General features: G+C 47.2%; 1 protein-coding gene across 1 annotated transcript in view; it reads right to left on the bottom strand.

Annotated features, from left to right (window-relative positions):
• The window catches only part of LOC115461842 (CUGBP Elav-like family member 4), a 198,824-nt gene that overhangs the window by 31,107 nt on the left and 142,677 nt on the right, over positions 1 to 25,040 (bottom strand). Inside the window, exons 5-7 of the mRNA XM_030191900.1 lie at positions 23,541 to 23,688; positions 18,153 to 18,302; positions 1,539 to 1,604 (exon numbers count right to left, since the gene is read on the bottom strand). Of these exons, the coding sequence (XP_030047760.1) occupies positions 1,539 to 1,604; positions 18,153 to 18,302; positions 23,541 to 23,688 (364 nt within the window). The remainder of the gene's footprint in view (positions 1 to 1,538; positions 1,605 to 18,152; positions 18,303 to 23,540; positions 23,689 to 25,040) is intronic.

A 25,040-nucleotide genomic window follows, 5' to 3' on the forward strand; every position in this document is an offset into this window, starting at 1 on the left:
GTTCTATATATTGTACCTAGTGTTATGCTTTATATAAATTTGGTTTCTTATTTATTCTGTAAGCCACATTGAAATGAATAATGATATTTGGATAACGTGGAATATAAGTATCAACAAATAAATAAATACAAATCAATTGATCAGACAGCCAGAAATAATACCAGTGATTAACAGGAAGAACACATCTTCTTTCCAGAGGGAAACCCAAATAACATACCCCCAAACCACTGACCGATATGAAGAAGGTTTAAACTGTCCACTGTAATGGATGCAGACAGAATACGGAATCATATTCCTAACGACGGTAGGGCATGAACATTAATTGGGTGTTAGGCTTATTTTACTGTATTATATATGAACTATTTTTTAAGTGTTTTAAAATTGTTTATATTTTATTTATGAATTGTATTTTATACTGTTGTATTTTGGAATTGTACTTTCTGGGACTAGGAGGGTGGGATATGAATATAAGATTAGATTTACATGTTAGGAGCTAAAGCTCAAGAGCATTTATGGGTCACTTATGTTTGTTTTGTCCAATGCAATAAATCAGAGCCTCTGAAGTATCTTTGTTTTCCCCAGGACAACAACATTGTAATCAACCACTCTGGTACAGTGGGATAACATTCAAACAAATCCGTAGTCAAGCGGAGAACTCGAACGCCCCACGGGAGAACACAGGTATATGAGAAAGTGGGATGTTTGACCAAGGCAAAACAAAACCTGGAGAGATGAATCTCAAGAACACTTGTTTATTGATGAAAAAAAAAAGAGTCTTTTTTTCATCAATAAACAAGCGTTCTTGAGATTCATCTCTCCAGGTTTTGTTTTGCCTTGGTCAAACATCCCACTTTCTCATATACAGTGGGATAATATTACAGCATCTTAGCTGGTTACTGGTTGAAAAAGAGGATATGAGTTAAGTTTCATCTGTAGTTGTAATCAGGGTTGCCAGGTGGAAAATATTTTTCCAGCCTAAAGGAGCCCAAAATCCAGCCCAAAACCCGCCCAAACTCAAACCCCGCCCCTGACACCCCCGCCCCCGCGTCATCACCCCCGCCCCCGCCGTCATCAACCCCGCCCCCGCCGTCATCGGCCCCGCCTTCCCCGTCACTAACCCCGCCTTCCCCGTCACTAATCCCGCCTCCCACGTCACTAACCCCGCCTCCCACATCACTAACCCCGCCTCCCACGTCACTAACCCCGCCCACCGCGGCCGAAAAAGCCACCTAAAAAAACCGCCCGAAGCACAAAAACCAGCCCAAAAAACCGCAACCCGCCGCGGGCAAAAATTTCCCGCGGCGGGTCGCGGAAAACCGCCCAATTGGGCGGTAAAACCGCCCACCTGGCAACACTGGTTGTAATGGGAGCACTGATCCCTCTAAGCTGCAGGAGAATACAATATTGAAGCAGCACCCCCTAGTGGTAGCAATGCAGTTGGAGGACACCAGCTCAGCTTAGAGGGAACAGTGAATGGGAGCAAGAGGAGGGGGGGGGGGGGGGTTAAAGATTTATCAGGAGAAAGTGTGAATACTGACGACCTGCATACTGCTGCACTCCGGCATAGGCTTGCTGTAGGGGATCCGCTGCAGTCGGACTCTGTGCTGAAAAGGAAAAAGAGACAAAGAAGGGATATCAGAGAATGTTGATCTGCAAACATATTTCACACTGGGCTGGAAACAGAAAGAAGGGTTTCCGATAAGGTGAAATAGCATAAAAGCTCTTCAGTACATCCGGCTCACTATCAACCTTTTACAATAAATAATGTTAGTGATTTCTTTACACAAGTACACAGAGGGCTAAATGATAAGATTTAGGGTTACCATTTTTCGTCCTTTAAAAAAGAGGACACTTGTCCTACCCATGCCCCGCCCATTCCATGCCCTCGCCTGCCCCTTTCAGCCCTCTCCCCGCCCCTTGTCGCACCTTGCCCCGCCCCCTGTCGCATTTTCCCCTCCCCTTGGTCACCCCCTCACCTCACCTTCCCTCCCCCCGGCCCCATCACCACCTCTCCCCTTACTCACTATCTTCCCTGGTGGGCTAGTGACTTCTTCGGGACAGGAAAGAGCCCCCTCTTTCCTGCCCGGAGCGCTGCTCTGCATCCTGTATGCTGCCTGTGACGGTCTCGGCAAGATTCAAAATGGCCGCCGAGAATTGAAGCGGCCTCGCAAGACTTCAATTCTCGGCGGCCATTTTGAATCTCGCCGAGACCGTCACAGGCAGCATACAGGATGCAGAGCAGCGCGCCGGGCAGGAAAGAGGGGGCTCTTTCCTGCCCTGAAGTCACTAGACCACCAGGGAAGATCGTGAGTAAGGGGAGGGGAGGTCCGCCGCACGCACGCACGTCAGCATCAGCCCGCCCATTTGTCCAGAAATCCGGACAAATGGGCAGGCTGGCCAAAACCCATCTGGACGCCCGGACATGTCCTCAAAAAGAGGGCATGTCCAGGTAAATCCGGACTTATGGTAACCCTAATAAGATTTCATTTGAACTGGATGGACCTAACAATTTTCCAGCTCTGGTTTGGATTGGGTGTGAGCGGTTGCTTGCCGCCCTGTTTGAAACTTTGCATAAGATTTTAGTATTGAGTGGGACAGGCACGGCAAGATTTTAAGTGATCCACAATGATCCATCCTAAATACCAGACAGCAAAACTCTTCCACAACTAGACAAAACCGAACTCTCTATACCTGACTGCTTCAGTCACTCTAGCACTAACGAACGTTAACACACTACCACCTCATTTCTCACGCCGAAACGAACTGATTATCTAATTTAATCTATAATTCGCTCTACCATCTATGTACTCAAGGCAATGCCACTCTGTATTTCTCATTCCGGAAATGGCGATCGCCACTACGGCATACTGTAAGCCACATTGAGCCTGCAAAAAGGTGGAAAAATGTGGGATACAAATGCAACAAATAAATAAATAAATAAATAAATAAATAGACAGATAGATAGACGAGTTACTGTTTTAAAGCTATGTGAACATTGACTATTCAACCAAGTGTGAGCAGTGAACAGTGAACATGGAGGCAGAATTTAAAAATTCTACCTGCATGTTCACTTTTCACACTTGGTTGATTAGTCAATGTTCACGTTATTCCAGCTATTTCTGTGTTCAGATTTGAACACCTAACTTAGGGGTCCTGTTACTAAGCTGTAGTAAAAAAGTGAAACTGGTTAGGGGCGTGTATTCTCTCTCCGATGCTATGATGAGGTGCCTTTTTTTGCCTGTGCCAGGGACAGTACTGCGGATTTTGCTGCTCTGCCTTCTGGAAAGCAGCCACTCCTCCTTCTCCTGGCTGCCCAAAGGCGTAAACATGAATGTAAACATGATGGAACACAAGATACAGAGGGCGGAAAGAAAAAAATAATAAGCATTTTAGTTTCCAGGTCTGGTTGGCTCGATTCGGGTTGGGTAGACTGAAGGACTTATAACCTTTGGTAACCATACAGTGAGTCCTATTCTGTAGTGTTTTTCTGATTTTGGGAAGCAGAATACGTTGCTAATTTAACTTGGGCACCTTTTACATTTTATGGCAGAAGGTCTGATTCTGTTTTAGTGCAGTACTGAGCTTGGTACTTGCCCAATGAGCAGTAAATCAGTGTTTCCCAAGGCAGTCCTGGAGTACCCCCGCCCCCCCCCCTCCCTTGTCAGTCGGATTTTCGGGCTGTCCACAGTGAATCTGCATGAAAGAGATTTGTATACAATTGAGGCAGTATATATAGGTCCATCTCGTGCATGTTCACTGTGGATAGCCTGAAAGCCTGACTTGGAAAACACTGCAACATATACCTTGTGCTCATAATATAAACTAGTTATGGCTTTCAAAGGTAAATACAATACCTGACTCAATTCCTCATGGAATCTGACCCTTAGAAAATGGGGTGTAAAAGGAAAGTCACCCCCAGTATTTTTAGAACTGGAAATTACCATAGAGTCCACCACCAGGAAGCCACTTTTACCAAGCTGACCTGTTTCCTGTTATACAGTATAAACATAGTGCAGGTAGCCTCAGCGTATTCATCTTGTACAGCTATAAGTGGAATTAGAAAAGGTGCAGAGAAGGGTGACGAAAATGATAAAGGGGATGGGACGACTTCCCTGTGAGGAAAGGCTAAAGCGGCTAGGGCTCTTCAGCTTGGAGAAAAGGCGGCTGAGGGGAGATATGATAGAGGTCTATAAAATAATGAGTGAAGTTGAACGGGTAGATGTGAAGCGTCTGTTTACGCTTGCCAAAAATACTAGGACTAGGGGGCATGCGATGAAGCTACAAAGTAGTAAATTTAAAACGAATCGGAGAAAATGTTTCTTCACTCAACGTATAATTAAACTCTGGAATTCGTTGCCAGAGAATGTGGTAAAGGCGGTTAGCTTAGCGGAGTTTATAAAAGGTTTGGCCGGCTTCCTAAAGGAAAAGTCCATAGACCGTTATTAAATGGACTTGGGGGAAATCCATTATTTCTGGGATAAGCAGTATAAAATATTTTGTACATTTTGGGGATTTTGCCAGGTATTTGTGACCTGGATTGGCCACTGTTGGAAACAGGATGCTGGACTCGATGGACCTTTGGTCTTTCCCAGTATGGCAATACTTATGTACTTATGTACTTATGGTAGTGCAGGCGTGCGTATTGGGCGTACGCTGGGCCAAAAAGAGCTTTTTTTTTTTTAATGGGAAAGGAAAAGGGCATGTGGTAAAACCGGCCTGAGCCCTTAAATGTTGTTAATAATACTACTGGATAGTTCAATCATGAATTGATAACCACTGTGACTGTTGGGCAGACTGGATGGACCATGCAGGTCTTTATCTGCTGCCGTGTCCTATGTTACTATGTTCCTCCTGCCACTGCATAGGAAAGCACAATCCCCCCATTATTCAAAACCATTTAACCGGCCAGGAACAGTCCCTGGCTGGTTAAATGGCACTGAACTGGCTATCTGGCGATTATCCTCTGCTAAATATTCTCGTTTAGCGTCTAGGAGATAACCGGCTATATCGTGCGATAGCCGGCTATCCCCAGATATTCAATCCATATCCAACTATTGTAAGTGGCCACAAGGCTGCTGAGAAAGGGGTGGGGCAAGATTCCCTTTGCCCAGCCTCCAACAGGGTCTCTCTGTAGGACCCGGGTGATTGTATTAATGCGATAACCCGGGTCCCGGTACACAGGAGAGTGACAGATAAGGGAGGAGCAGACACAGGAAGGTAATGGGGGTGTGTGTGGGGGTGGTGGTGGCGGCAGCAGCCCGAGTGTGGGGGGGGGGGGGGGGAGACAGCGGTAGCAGCCCTGCCCTGGGCCCAGCTCTGTCTCTCGGTGGCCCTGAGCAGCCACATCGGGCTGCTTAAATAGCTGGTACATCTTTAGCTGGTTTAAAGTGAACCAGCTATCTTTGAATATCGACTTAGCCGGTTCATTTGAAACCAGCTACAAATAAACCGGATATTCAATGCCGGTTACCTGAAACGGCCCGGCATTAAATATCTGGGCTTACTGCCAACTGCAGGAGTTAGCCGTGCTCCCTCTCACGGTCTGAGTATCGGCCCCATTATGGTATCCGGCTATATGCCCATTTCGTTTTGGAAGGGAAATACTGCTGGTCAGTAATTCTGAGGAGAGGCGGGGGAATGGGGGGGGGGGCAGAGAGAAGTGGTAGGAAAGAAGATTCGCAGAAATATGCTGCTGATCTATTAAAGTCCACATTAGTTTTCTTCAGAACAGTAGATCTACTGTGCCAAGGCTAACGCTAAAGAATGCGCCTACTTTTGCAAGTTCTGTCAGAGCCAATAATATTGTCGTTTAATTGCCCACGGACCTCCTAATTCTAGAAACTTGCCTGCCTAACATTAAGTTTAGGGCGCAAAGCTGCACGCACAAGTTAAAGAATAAGGGCAGTTGTGCACATAACTTAATGTGTAACCAGCTAATTGGCTGTTATTGGTGTTAATTGGTGATAATTGGCATAAATGCCCATACTCGGTATTCTTTAAGAGGCGCAGACAAAATCCATAGCATGGAACTGCAAGTGGTGCGTTGACCTGGGAGGAGCATGGGTGGATCAGGTGACTGCCTATCACTAGCGTGCACAAGTTCTACAATACTGGCAGTTACATGCCTAACTGCCTACAGTTAGGTGCGAGCATTTAGCTCAATCATTTAGCTAGTGCAATGGCTCGTGTCTAAAGTTTGGTACATAAATGCAGACTTCCACTAGTACTGTATAATGGCAGGAAGTAAGTCTGTTTAAAGCAGTTTGAAATTAGCAACCATCTCCCTCTCTCACATATCTCAGATCCAGCGGCGTACCAAGGGAGGGGCGGTGGGGGCAGTCCGCCCAGGGTGCACGCCGCTGGAAGGGTGCAGAGAGCAGCCACGCACTTGTTGGCTCTGCTGGTTCCCTGCTCCCTCTGCACTGAAAATGTGCGCCGGCGGAAGTCCACTCTCGCTCCCCCCCCTCCCCCCGCGCCGTCAACCTGCCTGATCCTGGCTCCGCTTCTGGTGACAAGCAACTTTTGCCTGACTTTGTGCCTCTGTCTGTGGCGCATGCAAGTTTTAAGCTTGAAGGCCCATGACTTTCACAGTCTTAAAAGACACCCAAAAGGTCAAGATCGCAAAACAAAATACGGCGGAGAAGCGCAAGCCTCCTTCCTAAATCCAATTTAAATCACTGTACATCCCTAATCTATAACCATAATTATATCATTTCATACAACAAGCTTGCTAGAGGCCTCACAAAATTTATGTAGATTAAAATTCCTGGGTACCATAGCATGATTTCCAGATTATTAAGATTGATTAGGACAGCTGATGCAGTGATTAAAGGAGCCAGAGTTTACGGTTGTAATTAATTAGGTATTCAGACACAACAATAACTGAATGAACAAAACGAATGTGTTGATCCGGCAGGAAGTTATATCCAATCGTATGTTTTATGCTCTCATTTAGGTTTGCCAGTGGCCACCAGCATTTCACAAGTGCACCTACCAAATCTATTAACCTTTCCTCCTTCCTATCGTGGTGGGGAATGAAGCTGATTGCTTCTCACTTTGCAGAACCTCACGGTGGAAGCAGCAGCTTTGTGATGGACACGGCGAGTTTAACGTGTGCCGGCAAGATCTCTGGGACCTCACTCTGCCTACACTGGGGACTTGCTCAGTGGGGGGGAGGTCCAAATTGGTGCCAAAATAGTTCTCCTAGAAGATAGACTCCTTGTGCATCTCACAACTTACCCCCTGCATTTCTTGTGTTTTCTAATTTCCACTGTGCATTTTCAACTTAAACCCAAAACTAACTACTCCCCCCACCTCGCAATTATCCCCCCTTCCCATTCCACACATAGGCCTTCCTCGGGCTACCTTAGGAAGGTCTGGTGGAGTCTTTGGGAGCAGGAGTGAACCCCACTCGTTCATGCCCCGTGCCGCTGCTCCATTTGCACTGGCTGCTGAGACTTCCCGCAGCGGCCTCTTGAGACTGTCGCGGGGTGGGGGGGGGGGGGGTCTCAGCAGCCCTTTTGTGATTGGAATCACCATGGGCAGGACACTGGCTCCAGAGGGAGCAGCGGCACGGGACAGAGGCGAATGGGGTTTGTTCCTGCTTTCGAAGACTCCACTAGATAGAGAGAGACGGAGACAGGGCCGTGCCAAGGGTCTGTGGCGCCCCCTGCAAGGGATCGGGTGGCGCCCCCCCCTCCGCAAGGGATCGGGTGCCGCCCCCCCCATGAAGATGATCGCTGTCCTTTCTCCCCTGCCCTCCCGCTCCCATGTCCCAACTGCCCGCCCTCTTCTCCCCCAACAAAATCTCTTTTAAATTTACCTTGACGTCAGAAAAAGGCGGGACATTGAGCGAAGGGAAGACTAGTAGAGACGTCGGGAGCGCCGCCTCCTTCACTGACGCTGCGCCGTTCGCTGCCCTGCCAGCCGGACGGAGGTAAATTTAAAAGAGAATTTGTTGGGGGGAGAAGAGGGCGGGCAGTTGGGACATGGGAGCGGGAGGGCGAGGCCAGCATGGCCCCCAGAGGACGGCGCCCCCCCTGCCACGCTTACCTCGCTTACCGCGTTGCCACGGCCCTGGACGAAGATAAAGTATACCTGTATTTAATCTTGAAGAAGTGGAACCTGTGCAGGCCGCCAGATTCTGCTCTGGCCACCATGATGGGCAGACTGGTTGGACCGTGCAGGTCTTTATCTGCCGACATTTACTATGTTACTAAAGTATTTCATCATGGCAAAATGTGGGAGAAATGCAGAACATAAATGAGCAGATAGACTGTGCAGAGGTGCTTCCTGACAACTGCAATCTTATTTGTCAAGGTGGTCTTGGCATAAGGAGACCCCCCAAAGTCATGATTGTATCTTGAGTGGCGACACCTACACTTTTCATCATTTTGCCATTTTCGATATGAAGGTTGGCAGCTATGAGTTTTTGTTTGTTTGTTACATTTGTTCCCTGCGCTTTCCCACTCATGGGCAGGCTCAATGCGGCTTACATGGGGCAATGGAGGGCTAAGTGACTTGCCCAGAGTCACAAGGAGCTGCCTGTGCCTGAAGTGGGAATTGAACTCTGTTCCTCAGGACCAAAGTCCACCACTCTAACCACTAGGCCACTCCTCCACTGTTGCTACTATTTGAGATTCTACATGGAATGTTGCTATTCCACTAGCAACATTCCATGTAGAAGTCAGCCCTTGCAGATCACCAATGTGGCCGCGCAGGCTTCTGCTTCTGTGCAGGACGTCAGACTCACAGAAACAGAAGCCTGCGCAGCCTTCTACATGGAATGTTGCTAGTGGAATAGCAACATTCCATTTAGAATCTCCAATAGTATCTATTTTATTTTTGTTACATTTGTACCCTGCGCTTTCCCACTCATGGCAGGCTCAATGCGGCTTACATGGGGCAATGGAGGGTTAAGTGACTTGCCCAGAGTCACAAGGAGCTGCCTGTGCCTGAAGTGGGAATCGAACTCAGTTCCTCAGGACCAAAGTCCACCACCCTAACCACTAGGCCACTCCTCCACTGTTGCTACTATTTATTTGAGATTCTACATGGAATGTTGCTATTCCACTAGCAACATTCCATGTAGAAGTCAGCCCTTGCAGATCACCAATGTGGCCGCGCAGGCTTCTGCTTCTGTGAGTCTGACGTCCTGCACGTACGTGCAGGACGTCAGACTCACAGAAACAGATGCCTGCTCAGCCTTCTACATGGAATGTTGCTAGTGGAATAGCAACATTCCATGTAGAATCTCCAATAGTAGCAACATTCCATGTAGAATCTCCAATAGTATCTATTTTATTTTTGTTACATTTGTACCCTGCGCTTTCCCACTCATAGCAGGCTCAATGTGGCAATGGAGGGTTAAGTGACTTGCCCAGAGTCACAAGGAGCTGCCTGTGCCTGAAGTGGGAATCAAACTCAGTTCCTCAGTTCCCCAGGACCAAAGTCCACCACCCTAACCACTAGGCCACTCCTCAGCTTTCCTCTTTGTTTCACACGTTCTATAATTTGTGTGTCAACTATAAAAATGCTCTGTAATTCTCTGGACCACCTCATACACCAACTGATCCCATAACTCTCATGTAGTGCATTTATAAGGCATTCGTGCAAGGAAAACAGCATTTTAAGTGTAGAAATGGTCGATTATAAACTTGTCAGTGGTAGATGCATGCAAACATATGTGCATATGTCTTGTATAGATAGAAATTTACCTGACCTGGACAAAGGCGTTCCAGGGGCTGGGTCTGGGGAGGAGTTTGGACTTACTTGCTTCTTTTATTAAACATATGCATAAAACAAACTGGTGAAATTTGTGTGTGCTTCAGAGCAGGTGTGAATTTGTGTGTGTAGTAGAAATGGGCTATGAGGAAAGGCTGAAACGGCTAGGGCTCTTCAGCTTGGAGAAGAGACAGCTGAGGGGAGATACGATAGAGGTCTATACAACAGGGGCGTATCTGCGTGGGGCCACAGGGGCCTGGGCCCCCGCAGATTTCGCCCTGGACCCCCCTACTGCCGCCGTGGGTACCTTTGCTGGCGGGGGACCTCAACCCCCACCAGCCGAGGTCCGCTTCCTCCTGCCGCTGCGAGGTTTTTTAAGTTCATCGGGATTCGTCCTCCGTCACTCTGTGCTGCTCTTCAAAGAAGCTGCTAGCTGAATGCAGTTTCGGACTGAGTCTGACGTCGCTGCTGCATGTTGTACATGAGTCTGACGTCCTGCACGTACAACGTGCAGCAGCGACGTCAGACTCAGTCCGAAACTGCATTCAGCTGGCAGCTTCTTTGAACAGCAGCACAGAGTGACGGAGGACGAATCCCGATGAAGAACTTAAAAAACCTCGCAGCGGCAGGAGGAAGCGGACCTCGGCTGGTGGGGGTCCCCCACCAGTAAAGGTACACACGGCGGCGAGGGGGGGGGGGTCGGAAATGGTGGCGGCGGCTGGGGGGGGCTATAATGTGCCCCCTCACTCTGGCTTCGGCCCCCGCTACCGCCGACTTTCAGATACGCCCCTGCTATACAATAATGAGTGGAGTGGAACGGGTAGATGTGAATTGTTTGTTTACTCTTTCCAAAAATACTAGAACTAAGGGGCATGCGATGAAGCTAGAAAGTAGTAAATTTAATACGAATCAGAGAAAATGTTTCTTCACTCAAAGTGTAATTAAACTCTGGAATTCGTTGCCAGAGAATGTGGTAAAGGGTGGTTAGCTTAGCGGGGTTTAAAGAGGGTTTGGACAACTTCCTAAAGGAAAAGTCCATAGACCATTATTAAATTGACTTGGGGAAAATCCACTGCTTATTTCTGGGATAAGCAGCGTAAAATGTATTGAGCTTTTTCGGGATCTTGCCAGGTATTTGTGACCTGGATTGGCCACACTTGGAAACAGGATGCTGGGCTTGATGGACCTTTGGTCTGTCCCAGTATGGCAATACTTATGTACTTGGGATTCTGAATGGAATCTTGCTGCTCTTTGGGGTTCTACATGGAATGTTGCTATTCTTTGTTTCTCTGCCAGGTATTTGTGACCTGGATTGGCCACTGTTGGAAACAGGATGCTGGGCTTGATGGACCTTTGGTCTGTCCCAGTATGGCAATACTTATGTACTTGGGATTCTGAATGGAATCTTGCTGCTCTTTGGGGTTCTACATGGAATGTTGCTATTCTTTGTTTCTCTGCCAGGTATTTGTGACCTGGATTGGCCACTGTTGGAAACAGGATGCTGGGCTTGATGGACCTTTGGTCTGTCCCAGTATGGCAATACTTATGTACTTGGGATTCTGAATGGAATCTTGCTGCTCTTGGGGTTCTACATGGAATGTTGCTATTCTTTGTTTCTCTGCCAGGTATTTGTGACCTGGATTGGCCACTGTTGGAAACAGGATGCTGGGCTTGATGGACCTTTGGTCTGTCCCAGTATGGCAATACTTATGTACTTGGGATTCTGAATGGAATCTTGCTGCTCTTTGGGGTTCTACATGGAATGTTGCTATTCTTTGTTCTCTGCCAGGTATTTGTGACCTGGATTGGCCACTGTTGGAAACAGGATGCTGGGCTTGATGGACCTTTGGTCTGTCCCAGTATGGCAATACTTATGTACTTGGGATTCTGAATGGAATCTTGCTGCTCTTTGGGGTTCTACATGGAATGTTGCTATTCTTTGTTTCTCTGCCAGGTATTTGTGACCTGGATTGGCCACTGTTGGAAACAGGATGCTGGGCTTGATGGACCTTTGGTCTGTCCCAGTATGGCAATACTTATGTACTTGGGATTCTGAATGGAATCTTGCTGCTCTTTGGGGTTCTACATGGAATGTTGCTATTCTTTGTTTCTCTGCCAGGTATTTGTGACCTGGATTGGCCACTGTTGGAAACAGGATGCTGGGCTTGATGGACCTTTGGTCCATCCCAGTGTGGCAATACTTATGTACTTATTTGTTGCATTTGTATCCCACATTTTCCCACCTATTTGCAGGCTCAATGTGGCTTACATTGTGCCAGAGTGGCAATCGCCGTTTCCGGATTGAGAAATACAAAGTGATATTGCGTTAGGGTTCATAAGTGATACGGTAAATTAGAAAGTAGTTTTGCATTACAGTTCATAAATGATAGAGTAGATTATAGAGTAAGTTAGACACTCAATTAAAGAAAGTTCATGTCTTATAACTGGAAAACTTGTTTCATATCATTTCCCATGCTGATTCTAGGAATGTTCACTTTATTCATTTTTTCCCGTTAGGGGAGTAAAATAGTTGAGTGCCTACTCTTTCTGAAAGCGTGCGTAGTATGCACACATAGCGTCACCCTGACTTTGGCATGAGGGGGGCTAGAGCCCGAGGTGAGGGGGCACATTTGAGCCTCCCCCCGGCGCTGCCGACCCCGCCCCCCGCCATTACTGACCCCCCGCTATTGCCGACCCTCCCACCACCGCCAACTTTGACAACCTCTACCGGCGACCCTCTCGACCCCCTTCCCGCCATCAACCCTCCCCTGCCGTCGCCAAGGGCTACCTTTGCTGGTGGGGTACCCCAATCCCCGCCAGCTGAGGAGGTCCTCTTCTTCCTCCGAAGGCTTCGTTCACAGAAACAGAATGAAGCCTTGCAGATCAGCTAGCGGCGGGAGGGGGGGGGGGTCGAGAGGGTGGTCGGCAGGGGAGGTCCAGGGCCAAATCTACGGGGGGTCTCGGCCCCACGTAGCTACGCTACTGCTATAATGGACACTTAAAGAGGAACACCCATTATAGAACAGCATTGAGTGCCAAATTTGGCTCTCTAGGCGATACTCTGCTGGGTCTTGACTGCGGACTATTGTGGTTTTGTTTGATATTAAAAACTCAGCCGTTTGTTGTGTTAACTGTTGGCGTCTTCAGATTGAGCAGTGTCTCATTCCTATTTGATACATTTTTTGGACACTGGGCATCGTTTCAAGATCCCTGACGCAGGCAGTTTTGCTGAAACACGGACCGTGTCGGGCCTGTCCAATACATTTGAGTTGATGCCCCCAGTCTTGAAGGCTCCTCTGTCACAGGACCACCAGCCTATGAGGCATTTGAAGGTACCTAAACTTGTCCAAAGGATGACTTTCACACTATAAATCTAATAGTATATTATTTATTTATTTATATACATTTATACACTCTCCTGCTTATAATCGAAATAGAAAAACACCTATATTGTGACCCAAATCGGGAGATAGACGTTTATCTCACAAAAACGAATAAAGCGGTATAATCGAAAGCCGAATTTGGACGTTTTCAACTGCACTCCGTCGCGGATGCGGACAAAGTTGATGGGGGCGTGTCAAAGGCGTGGTGAAGGCAGAACTGGGGCGTGGTTATCGGGCGATCAGAGATGGGCGCCTTTCGCCGATAATGGGAAAAAAATATGCGTTTTTAGCAAGAATTTAGGGCACTTTTCCCGGACCCTGTTTTTCCACGAATAAGGCCCCAAAATGTGCCCTAAATGACCAGATGACCACTGGAGGGAATCGGGGATGACCTCCCCTGACTCCCCCAGTGGTCACAAACCCCCTCCCACCACAAAATATGCCGTTTCACAACTTTTTATTTTCACCCTCAAATGTCATACCCACCTCCCTGGCAGCAAGCAGTATGCAGGTCACCCCCGTTATTAGGGGGTGCAGTGGACTTCAGGCAGGTGGACCCAAGCCCATCCCCCCCACCTGTTACACTTGTGCTGGTAAATGGGAGCCCTCCAAACTGCCCCCCAAACCCACTGTACCCACATGTAGGTGCCCCCCTTCATCCCTTAGGGCTATAGTAATGGTTAGACTTGTGGGCGGTGGGTTTTGAGGGGGATTTGGGGGGCTCAACACCCAAGGGAAGGGTGCTATGCACCTGGGAGCTCTTTTACCTTTTTTTTTGTTTTTGTAAAAGTGCCCCCTAGGGTGCCCGGTTGGTGTCCTGGCATGTGAGGGGAACCAGTGCACTACGACTCCTGGCCCCTCCCACGAATAAATGTCTTGGAGTTATTCGTTTTTGAGCTGGGCGCTTTCGGTTTCCATTATCACTGAAAAACAAAAACGCCCAGCTCAAAAAAAGATAAACATCCATGTTTTTCGAAAATACGCTTCGGTCCGCCCCTTCACGGACCCGTTCTCGGAGATAAACGCCCATGGAGATAGACGTTTCTGTTCGATTATGCCCCTTCACTTCTTCTAAACCCACCCACAGAACTTCCTCTATACTATAAATCTAAAACCGGCCAAGCATACCTTCACACAATACATTTAAAAGTATCTAAACTTATTCGCTTGACTTTACTACACTATTCACATGATCACCTCCGTAAAAAACACCCATTCATAGGACCATCATTGCATAATATGCCTTCATTCAGTGTAAAAAAAATGTAACGAAGGATGCTATATTGGAGAAACAGGCCAGATGCTTAAGAGAAGATTCAATCTGCACAGACATCACATGAAGATAGCCGGTGCCAGTCAGGTTCCCACCACGGTGGGCCAGCATTTTACAAGACCAGGACACTGCACCAGTGATTTCATAGTTAGAATCCTGAACGGTAACTTTAAAACAATACAGGAACGTAAGACCTTTGAAGTCAGAATGATTGAATATTTTGACACCCAACAGACAGGACTTAACAAGGATCTGGGTTTTCTAGCCCATTATAAACCATAAAATTGTATTTCTCTGTTTATCACCCTCCTCTCACCTATCCACACCCATCCTGTTAGAATATCAATGAAATGCTTTGATGTCCCCATGCATACCTCCTACCCACCCCCACCCTCCCACCCTGTCAGACTGTCAAAGTAATGCTTGGATGTTTCACTTATATATACTATCTGCTACCACATTTGCTTATTTCCGATCTGATGAAGAAGGGCAACCTTCGAAAGCTAATCAAGAAATGTATTAAGTTATGTCCAATAAAAAAGGTATCATCTTATTTTCTTTTCCATGTTTTATTTTGTTTGATTTCTATAGATTCTACATGGAATGTTGCTATTCCACTAGCAACATTCCATGTAGAAGTCGGCCCTTGTACATCACCAATGTGGCCGCGCAGGCTTCTGCTTCTGTGAGTCTGACGTCCTGCACGTACGTGCAGGACGTCAGACTCACAGAAACAGAAGCCTGCGCAGCCTTCTACATGGAATGTTGCTAGTGGAATAGCAACATTCCATGTAGAATCTCCAATAGTAGCAACATTCCATGTAGAATCTCCAATGGTATCTATTTTACTGTCATAGTAATGCTTGAATGTTTTCACTTATATACACTGTCAGCTAGCACATTTGCTTATTTCCGATCTGAGGAAGAAGGGCAACCTTCGAAAGCTAATCAAGAAATGTATTACGTTATGTCCAATAAAAAAGGTATCATCTTATTTTCTTTTCCATGTTTTAGTTTGTTTGATTTCTATTGATAACCATAATATGCCTAAAAGTACATGAACTCATTCAGAAGGTAAATAAACTCATCCTCCAATCCAGCTCCACATAATACATATATGAGTAAACCCACTCATGGGTCCATCTGCACAGAATAAATCTCAAAGTAGCTAAACTCACTCACTGGACTATCTCTGCATAATATATATAAAAATACCGAAACTCCCTCACGGGACCACCTGAAGACAATACATCTAACAGTACCAAAATTCACTCGCAGGGCCTTATACCCACAATACATCTAAAAGCACTGAAAGTCGTTCACACAACATCCTCCATATTATATACCTATAAGTATCTAAATCCCCTGACAGGCCCATCAGATTTTCCTCACCTTGTTTAGAACAGTAGGAATGTCTGATGGAATCCATGAACACTTCTTTCACTGAAGTAATCAAGGTTATAGATTCAACAATGCCTATTAGCATCTGAGTGGTATGTGTTTTTCTTGTAATGAAATGCACTGCAAACTAAAAGTAAGGAGACTTGCCCTACAAGAAAAGGGAATGCCATCCTCCTTTCTCCCAACAAAAAAAGTGGATGGGTTTTAGAGACGCTGCTGTGTTAACTGTGTGGTTAGGCGGCCATTTTGAGTGGTAAATGCAAAAGGAGGCATACTATCCAGCTTATAATCGAACGAGAAAAACGCCCAAGTTCCGACCTAAATCGGGAGATGGACGTTTATCTCACAAAAACGAATAAAGCGGTATAATCGAAAGCCGATTTTTGGGCGTTTTCAACTGCACTCCGTCGCGGATGCGGACAAAGTTTATGGGGGCGTTTCAGAGGTGTGGCGAAGGCGGAACTGGGGCGTGGTTATCTGCCGAACAAAGATGGGCGCATTTCAGCGATAATGGGAAGAAAGTATGCGTTTTTAGCTAGAATTTAGGACACTTTTCCTGGACCATGTTTTTTCACGAATAAGGCCCCAAAAAGTGCCCTAAATGACCAGATGACCACTGGAGGGAATCGGGGATGACCTCCCCTGACTCCCCCAGTGGTACCTAACCCCCTCCCACCACAATAAAATGATGTTTCACACATTTTTATTTTCACCCTCAAATGTCATACCCAGCTCCCTGGCAGCAGTATGCAGGTCACTGGAGGAGTTGTTAGGGGGTGCAGTGGACTTCAGGCAGGTGGACCCAGGCCCATCCCCCCCTACCTGTTACAATTGTACTGCTTAATGCTTATTAGTCGTCCAACCCCCCCAAACCCACTGTACCCACATGTAGGTGCCCCCCTTCACCCCTTAGGGCTATAGTAATGGTGTAGACTTGTGGGCAGTGGGTTTTGAGGGGGATTTGGGGGGCTCAACACACAAGGGAAGGGTGCTATGCACCTGGGAGCTCTTTGACCTTTTTTTTGTTTTTGTAAAAGTGCCCCCTAGGGTGCCCGGTTGATGTCCTGGCATGTGAGGGGGACCAGTGCACTACGAATCCTGGCCCCTCCCACGAATAAATGTCTTGGATTTATTCGTTTTTGAGCTGGGCGCTTTCATTATCTATTATCGCTGAAAAACAAAAACGCCCAGCTCACACATTGTTGAATAAAACATGGGCGTCTATTTTTTTCGAAAATACGGTTCGGTCCGCCCCTTCACTGACCCGTTCTCGGAGATAAACGCCCATGGAGATAGGCGTTTTCCTTCAATTATGCCCCTCAATGTCTCTTCATTATAAGCACTGCATTGTGACAAAAGATTGTGAAGTACTCCAGATACATATAAACAGAAGTCTTCGGGGGTGTTCTAGCATGGGGACATTAACTTTGACCTCACTTGTACAGTAGGACAATGCTCCTTTTCAAATTACACAGCTCCCTACCACAATGGCTAAAAGTCATGGCAGCCTTTTTGGGGCTGGAGCTGGAAGAGGCAGGAGCAAGGGGGCATTGTTCCTGCCTGTTAGACCCTTATATGACCAAAGATACTAAAGGTAGGTGCAGGTGGAGAGGGGCCTAAGGGGTGAAGGGGTCTGGCTGGGAGATCACGATCTCCTCAGGGGCTGGGAGGGAAAGGGAGTTTTAATCTGGGGAAGGGGTTTTGGAGTTGGAAGGGTAGGAGGACCTACATCCCCTTATGCAGGTCCCGACTAATTTTCAGCTGGGGCTTCATAAGATCTACTATCCAGTACATGCCCTCATGGTCAGTGGCGTAGGAAGGGGGGGGGGGGTCGACTCCGCTGGTTCACTGCTTTCTCTGCCCTGGAACAGGTTACTTCCTGTTCCGGGGCAGAGAGAGCAGGGAACCAGCGGAGCCGACGTAGCTCCCAGCGACATGCACTTGGGGTGGAGCGGCCCTCCCGCCCGCCCTCTTTGGTAATAATGCGCTCCGGGGGGGGGGGGGGGGTACGTGCGTGCGCCGAGGGGGGGGGGTGCGCTGTGCTGCACCCGGAGGGGGGGGGGTGCGCAGCGGCGAACCGCCCCAGGTGTCAGCCGCCCTCGCTACGGCACTGCTCATGGTCCTGTATATTCAATGCAAGTGCACAGTTTTAGAATTACCCACAACGTAACTAGGCCCCATTGAGAATAACGGGGGTTTTGCATTACTTAGTGTCGGTTCAATTGTACTATCAATCATTAACACACATTAGTAAACAGAGTCCTTAGTCTGTAACCCTTCTGATGGACAGGGAACGTTTTTACTGTCCATGAATGCAAATTGCATTGAGCTACTACCGAAAAAGCGTGAGTTAGAAGAAAACGTGCGCTTACCTGGGTAGGGATGGATGCCATTGGCAAAGACGGCTTCCGCAGAGGGTTGCCCGTTAGCTTGTGGTGGCAGGCCAGTAAAGCCATTGACCCCGATGGGAGACGGGATGCTAGGCACAGCTGGTGCAGTGATGCCAGGAGGTGTGCTCCCACCTAATGCAAATGAAAGGAAAGACAAAAAAAAAAAACAACTCAGGGATTTTGCACTGTCCAGCAGTAATCGCATTAGCTTTTGATTAGTTTTTCTTAGAGTTTTAAACTGTTTTTAATTCATTTTACGCTTTCGAAAAATACTAGGACTAGGGGGCATGCGATGAAGCTACAAAGTAGTACATTTAAAATGTGTAATTAAACTCTGGAATTCGTTGCCAGAGAATGTGGCAAAGGCGGTTAGCTTAGCAGAGTTTTAAAAGGTTTGGATGGCTTCCTAAAGGAAAACTCCATAGACCATTATTAAATTGGACTTGGGGAAAGGCCACTATTTCTGGGATAAGCAGCGTAAAATGTTTTGTTCTTTTTTGGGATCTTGCCAGGTATTTGTGACCTGGATTGGCTTCTGTTGGAGACAGGATGCTGGGCTAGATGGACCTTTGGTCTCTCCCAGTATGGCAATACTTATGTATTGCTGAATTTTTTTTTTTCAGTGTTGCACACTGCCTCATTTCATAGTCTTCAGGCAAAGGTGGAATGCAAATATGAGATATAAATACATAAGTGCATGATAAAAAAGTTAAAGCAAAAATAACCAAAAAAACAGATTGCTTCTTAACTGGAGGACAAGAGATAACATCAACATTTTGTTTTTCTGAAGCAATTCGCTCAGTGAGTGACATGTCACTGAAGACCGTTCTCAGGCATCCTCCCAGAAACAGGGTTACCATATTTTGTCCCCCCAAAAGGAGGACACATGCCCTGCCCCCACCACACACCTGCCCTGCCCCCTTTCCCACCCAGCCCCGCCCCTGTCACACCCTCACTCCGCCCCTGTCACATTTTTCCCTCCCCCTGTCACATACCCCATCGCCTCCCCTCCCCCTTCACCCCCCTCCCCTTACCTTACTACTGCCCTGGTGGTCTAGTGACCACTTCGGGGCAGGAAAGAGACCCCTCTTCCCTGCCCGGAGCGCTGCCCTCCATGCATCCTTCCTGTTGGTGATCCTCGGCGTCGAGTCAAAATGGCCGCCGAGAGTTGAAGTCTCACGAGGTCACTTCAACTCTCGGCGGCCATTTTGAATCGGCTCCAAGGATCAGCAACAGGAACGATGCATGCAGGGCAGCGCTCCGGACAGGAAAGAGGGGGCTCTTTCCTGTCTCGAAGGCGGAAGAGGTCACTAGACTATCAGGGCACTAGAAAGTAAGGGGAGGGGAGGCTAGCAATCTGCCCGTTTGTCCGGATTTCTGGACAAACGGGCAGATTGGCAAAACCCATCCGATTGCCCGGACATGCCCTCAAAAAGAGGACACGTCCGGGTAAATCCGGACATATGGTAACCCTACCCAAAAATCAGCTGAAATTTCTGGAATTTTTACTAAACTATAGTATACAGAGGTTAAAAATGCAGATAGGATGCGTCGAAAAAGATTTCTTCAGAAGAAGCAGGAAACGATTCAAATGGGAGCAACCTTTTTCTTAAAATTTCCGTGCAAATGCTTAGTTACATACCGGTCTGAAAAATTTGTGTTTTATGACCCCTCCCAACTAGAGACATTTATTACATCTAGAAGGACAGTTGGATCAATTCCTCCAACTAGTAATAATGTTTGAAATTAAATAGTAGTGTCTAACTTACGTCTGCCTACTCTTTGTAATTGACTTTAATTTTTCCTTTTTGCTTGGTATATCTTCAACAATAATTGCATTTTGAACTCCTCAATGTGGACTTATATTGGTTTGAGGAGACTCTTATAAAATAGTATGTTTTTTCCTGATATTGTAACCTCATTTTGCCAATTTTCTCATCAAGTTTGTGTACTTGTAAAATTTGAAATTCAATAAATAATAATAATAATAAAAAAAAAATGCAGATAGGACTCTGGTAAAGTGCAGAGTTTAGCACAGTTATCCATACAATTTTGCTGTGGGACAGTGGGAAAGGAAGCAGAAAAGCCCTCTTTAAAATGGAGCTCGCTTACTGCAGAGATGGAAATTAAATTCTTGAATTGTAATTATGTTTTCACAGTTCTGATGCCATTAGGTGATTGTACCTTTAGATGTATAGGGAAAACACAGACAGAACTTTGCAAGCTATTTTCTCAGGACAGTATCTGAGATGGAAAAGAAGTGATGTTCAACTAGGCAGGTCAGGTGGATCTGGCAGAATTTATCTGCTCAGTCTCTATGCATCTGTGTAATTATGAAGGTAAAGCAAGCAGATTTCTCCAGAAAGAGAATAAAAATGTATAACATATGAAACATGAAAGCCCTATTGCTCTGCAGTCACTATTTTCAGTAAGGACATGCTTGCTAGTAAAAAATAATGTTCCTGACGCTCCTGGGAGGTGCAATATATTTGATTTACCACAACTGATTTGATGATGACTCTGTATAGTGAATGAGAAGAGCCAGAAAATGGCTTATTAGGCTTCAATCCCCCTTCCACTGCCCCTCTGAATCAGTAGGGGGTTGCTGTTTCAGCATCCATGCACACTATAGGATGGATGAGGGACAAGGTTGCCAGGTGGAAAATTTTTTTCCCACCCAAACCAGCCTAAATCCAGCCCAAAACCCGCCCAAACTCAAACCCCGGCCCTGACACCCCAACCCCTGTGTCATCACCCCGCCCCCGCCGTCATCAACCCCACCCCCGCCGTCATCGGCCCCGCCTCCCCGTCATCGGCCCCGCCTCCCCGTCATCGGCCCCGCCCAGAACGTCACTAACCCCGCCCAAAATGTCACTAACCCAGCCCCCCGCGGCCAAAAAAACCGCCAAAAAACCGCCCAAAACACAAAAAAGAAGCCCAAAAAACCGCAACCCACCGCGGGCAAAATTTTCCCGCGGTGGGTTGCGGAAAACCGCCCAATTGGGCGGTAAAACCGCCCACCTGGCAACACTGATGAGGGAGGGAGGGAGCCTTCCTTCAGCTGTCTTCAGAGTGTGAAGTGTACCCGGATCTCTTTCTGGGGACAGTACGGTGGTCTGTGAGGGACTTTTCTCTGGTTCGGTCACTTCTACAGTGAAATGAATAGATCCTTTTAAAACACTCATGAATATGCATGGAACCAGAAGCTTCAGTCACTGCTCATCAGCTTTGCAGTTTTAAATGCCTGATGTATTTAGATTTACAGTGGCGTAGCCACAGGTGGGCCTGAGTGGGCCGGGGCCCACCTACTTAGGGCTCTGGCCCACCCAACTGTAGCAGACATTTAGCAGTAGCTGCTGGAGATCCCAAGCTCCGCCAGCTGAAGACTTCCCCCTGATGGTAACAAAAATGTTACTCTCCACAGTTCTGGCACCTGCGCTTGCTCAGTTTTCAGCGTTTGCCTGCTGCAGACTGCCAAGGTGGAAAGAAGCGTTTTCCCACCAGCTGAGATATTTTGTTGGTGGGGGGTGGGGGAGAACACTTAGTGCCCACCCAGTTCTTGCCTAGGCCCACCCAAAATCTGTTGTCTGGCTACGCCCCTGATTTAGAAAGCATTACCCTAGATATAGCTGCTCTGAAAAGCCTCAGAACTTTATTCTGCTCGACCCGTTTGCATTCTACTGCAGCAAATCACTGTTACTTCATTCTATTAACATCATCTTCTTGCAGTGTGTCATTGCGCCCTCATTCTCAGGCTGATGATCAATTTCCCCATGCTGTTCTGAACAGTGCTTTAAAAATAGCGAGGGAACAGCACGGGGGAAATAAAGCCCCAATGATCAAAGCTAAGAACATGCAAATTTAGCTTTGATCATCAGGGCACTTCTGGGGGAGAATTGTTTCTGGGCATGAGCTCAAGACACAATCCTCCCGCAGAAGTCGTTTAACAGGACCGGGCTGTGGAAAAAAGTCCAGACCTGTCAAACTGACCAGTGCAAGGGGTTGGAGGGTACACTCAACCCTGCACACAAGGCGGATGTAGGTCCAGTGGACCTCCATCCCACGCCACAACGGCTTAGTGGGCACCCTCCGCCACCCACCCTGGTGGCCTAGTGCCCTCCCAAACTCCCCCATACCTTGAAGAAGGAGGAGAGAGTTGCACTGCTCTGCCCTAACCAGTACATCCTGGGAAGCACTGGGTGGGGGCTTCAATACCATATAAGGTAGAAACTCCCTGTTATGGTACTGAAGCCCCACCCGGTGCATCCCAGGATGCATCGGGCGGGGCAGGACACCGCCATTTTGAAGGTGGCGCTCACAGGAGGAAGGAGTGCAACTGTCTCCGCCTATTCAAGGTATGAGGGGGCATGGGGGGCACTAGGCCAACAGGGCGTGTGGCACGGGGGTGCCCAATGGGCCACCAGGGAAACCTTTTTGCATGGGAGGGGGATGAAGGTGCACCAGATCTCCAGTCCTCTTGTTTCCGGGTAGGGGTTGCGGTGGTGGTGGATGCCTATAAGCATGCTGGACAGGGCTCCCCATTCCTCCCCAATGCTCCTCAAACCCTAATGCTAGCTCTGAGCTGGCGTAGGGTTTGCCGCCAGAGCAGCACCAAGCACCAATATTTGGCATGCTGCCCACTGAGCACTGGGGAGGAATACCTCATGCCCTGTGTAGTATGCACTTGCGTGCTACTTGCGCTCAGAGCTGGCGAGCTCATTCTTACATGCGCTTGCTGGCTCTGATCGTAGGGTGCAGGCAAACACGGGCACCAGTCCTGCGCAAATGGCCTCTAGTGCCCATGTTTGTCTTTGATTATCTGTCCATCTCTTATAGTACCCCTGATACTCTTTCCTGGTCTCCTGCAGTGTGCCACCGTCACCTCATCCTGCTACAATACCTGTAATACTTCTTCTCAGTTTCCTGCAGTGTGTTAAATCTACCTCATTGTTACAATATTCCTAATATTCCTTCCCAGTATCCTGCAGTGGGTCACTGTCACCTCATTCTGTTACAGTACCCCTAATGAAATGAAACTGTAGAAATTGGATGTACATTATACATCTCCTGTTCTCTGTCTTGCAGCTTTTTTTTTTTGCACAGTGCACTGCTAAAAATAATTGGAATTCCTGCATGGTGAATGTGGATTAGGAAGCTCAGGCTGATTCTCACTCCAGAGACGCTCATCTATACAATTTAGACAGACTGGTTTTGAATATTTCTATATCTTTGTATTCATTTTTAAATCTGGTTGACCACCTTCGACTCTTACTTGTTTTGCATTTGTAAGCAATAATTCCTACACCTTGCTCTCTGCTCTGTTGCTTTGCCCCCTGGCAGCAGTATGCCACCCGCTAGTGCAACACTCACCTGAGGTTGGTGTCATGGGTGCAGCAGCAAGGCCATTCATGTTCAGCGCTGCCATCTGCTGCATCTGCGCCGCTGCAAAGGCCGCCATGGGGTTCAGGTACCCGCCTTGTGCCACGGAAGCCATAATTGCGGCCTGTTGCTGCATCAGCTGGAACAAAAGAGAAGAGTGACAAAGCATCAAGCATTCACTGGTAGGCACGAAGAGGACGGCACACTGAAGGGGCAGAGGTGGAATGTAACCCAGGAGATGCCACTGTTTCCTGAGGTTTCTGGAATTGGCAAGTCCAGCATGTGGACTGCATGGATTTTGCCACGTGAGAACCACTCCAGCACGGCTCACTGAAGGTATAAGGCCCAGTTCTGTCTTTGGTGATTTAGAGCATCTGAAGAACACATCTATTTATTTATTTATTTATTTATTTGTAGCATTTGTATCCCACATTTTCCCACCTATTTGCAGGCTCAATGTGGCTTACATTGTTCCGTCATGGCGATCGCCATTTCCGGAGTGAGAGATACAAGTGGTATTGCATTAAGGATCATGATTGACGTGCAGATTAAGCAGTTAAGTATAAAGAGTTCAGATTCGGAATGAGGAATAAAGTGGTATTGCGTTAGAGTTCATTGGTAGTGGAGTATACAGAGTTAGGCCTTGTCCAGTTCTGGCTTGAGTTTCGTTGTCTGGTTTTAGGATGGATCATTTTGGTATGCCTTATTGAACAGGTTGGTCTTCAATGATCTCCGAAAGTTAGTTAGGTTGCGCATTTTTTTCACGGCTAGTGGTAATGCATTCCATAGGATCTAGATTGGTGCTTGTCAATCTGGTCCCAGCTGCTTGGGCTTTCAGGACCGCAACAAATACGCATATATATTCATTCTCTGCTTTCGCTGTGTGTGCAAATATATCTCAGAAATATTCATGGTGAGAACCATCTGGAAAGCACGTGACCTGCACATCAGCACCTGAGAATAGCTCTTATAGGGCCTTTTACTAAGCTGTGTTAAAAAGTGGCCTAGGCGTGTTCTCTAACATACGCCAAAATTTTATAGAATCAGCTTAAAATATCTACGCGGTATATAGAATTACACCGAGCGGTTCTCCACGCAACCAAATTTGGTCGCATCCATTTAGGCCACGTTTTACTTGGCGTAAATCCTGACCCCTAAATTAGGTGCAGAACGGGTGCATGCTATAATAATGCACGTAGACTGTAGAAACACCCACGCCCCACCCATGGTCACACCTCCTTTTCAACTACGCAACTTAGAATTTAAGCACACCACGTTACAGAATACTCTTAGCGAGCTGTGTGCGTAAATCTCAATTAATGCCAGTTAGTGCTGATCATTGCTTGTTAACATCCAATTAACAGCACTGATTAGCTAGTTAACCAATTAAGTTGCGTGCACTGCCGTAGAATATACATTGATTTCTGTGTGGAAATCAAGGTGCGATATATAGAATTTGGGGGTAATTCTATAACAGCAGTTGGGTGCATA

Source organism: Microcaecilia unicolor, chromosome 2 (assembly GCF_901765095.1).
Source record: "Microcaecilia unicolor chromosome 2, aMicUni1.1, whole genome shotgun sequence".
NCBI classification, from domain to species: domain Eukaryota; kingdom Metazoa; phylum Chordata; class Amphibia; order Gymnophiona; family Siphonopidae; genus Microcaecilia; species Microcaecilia unicolor.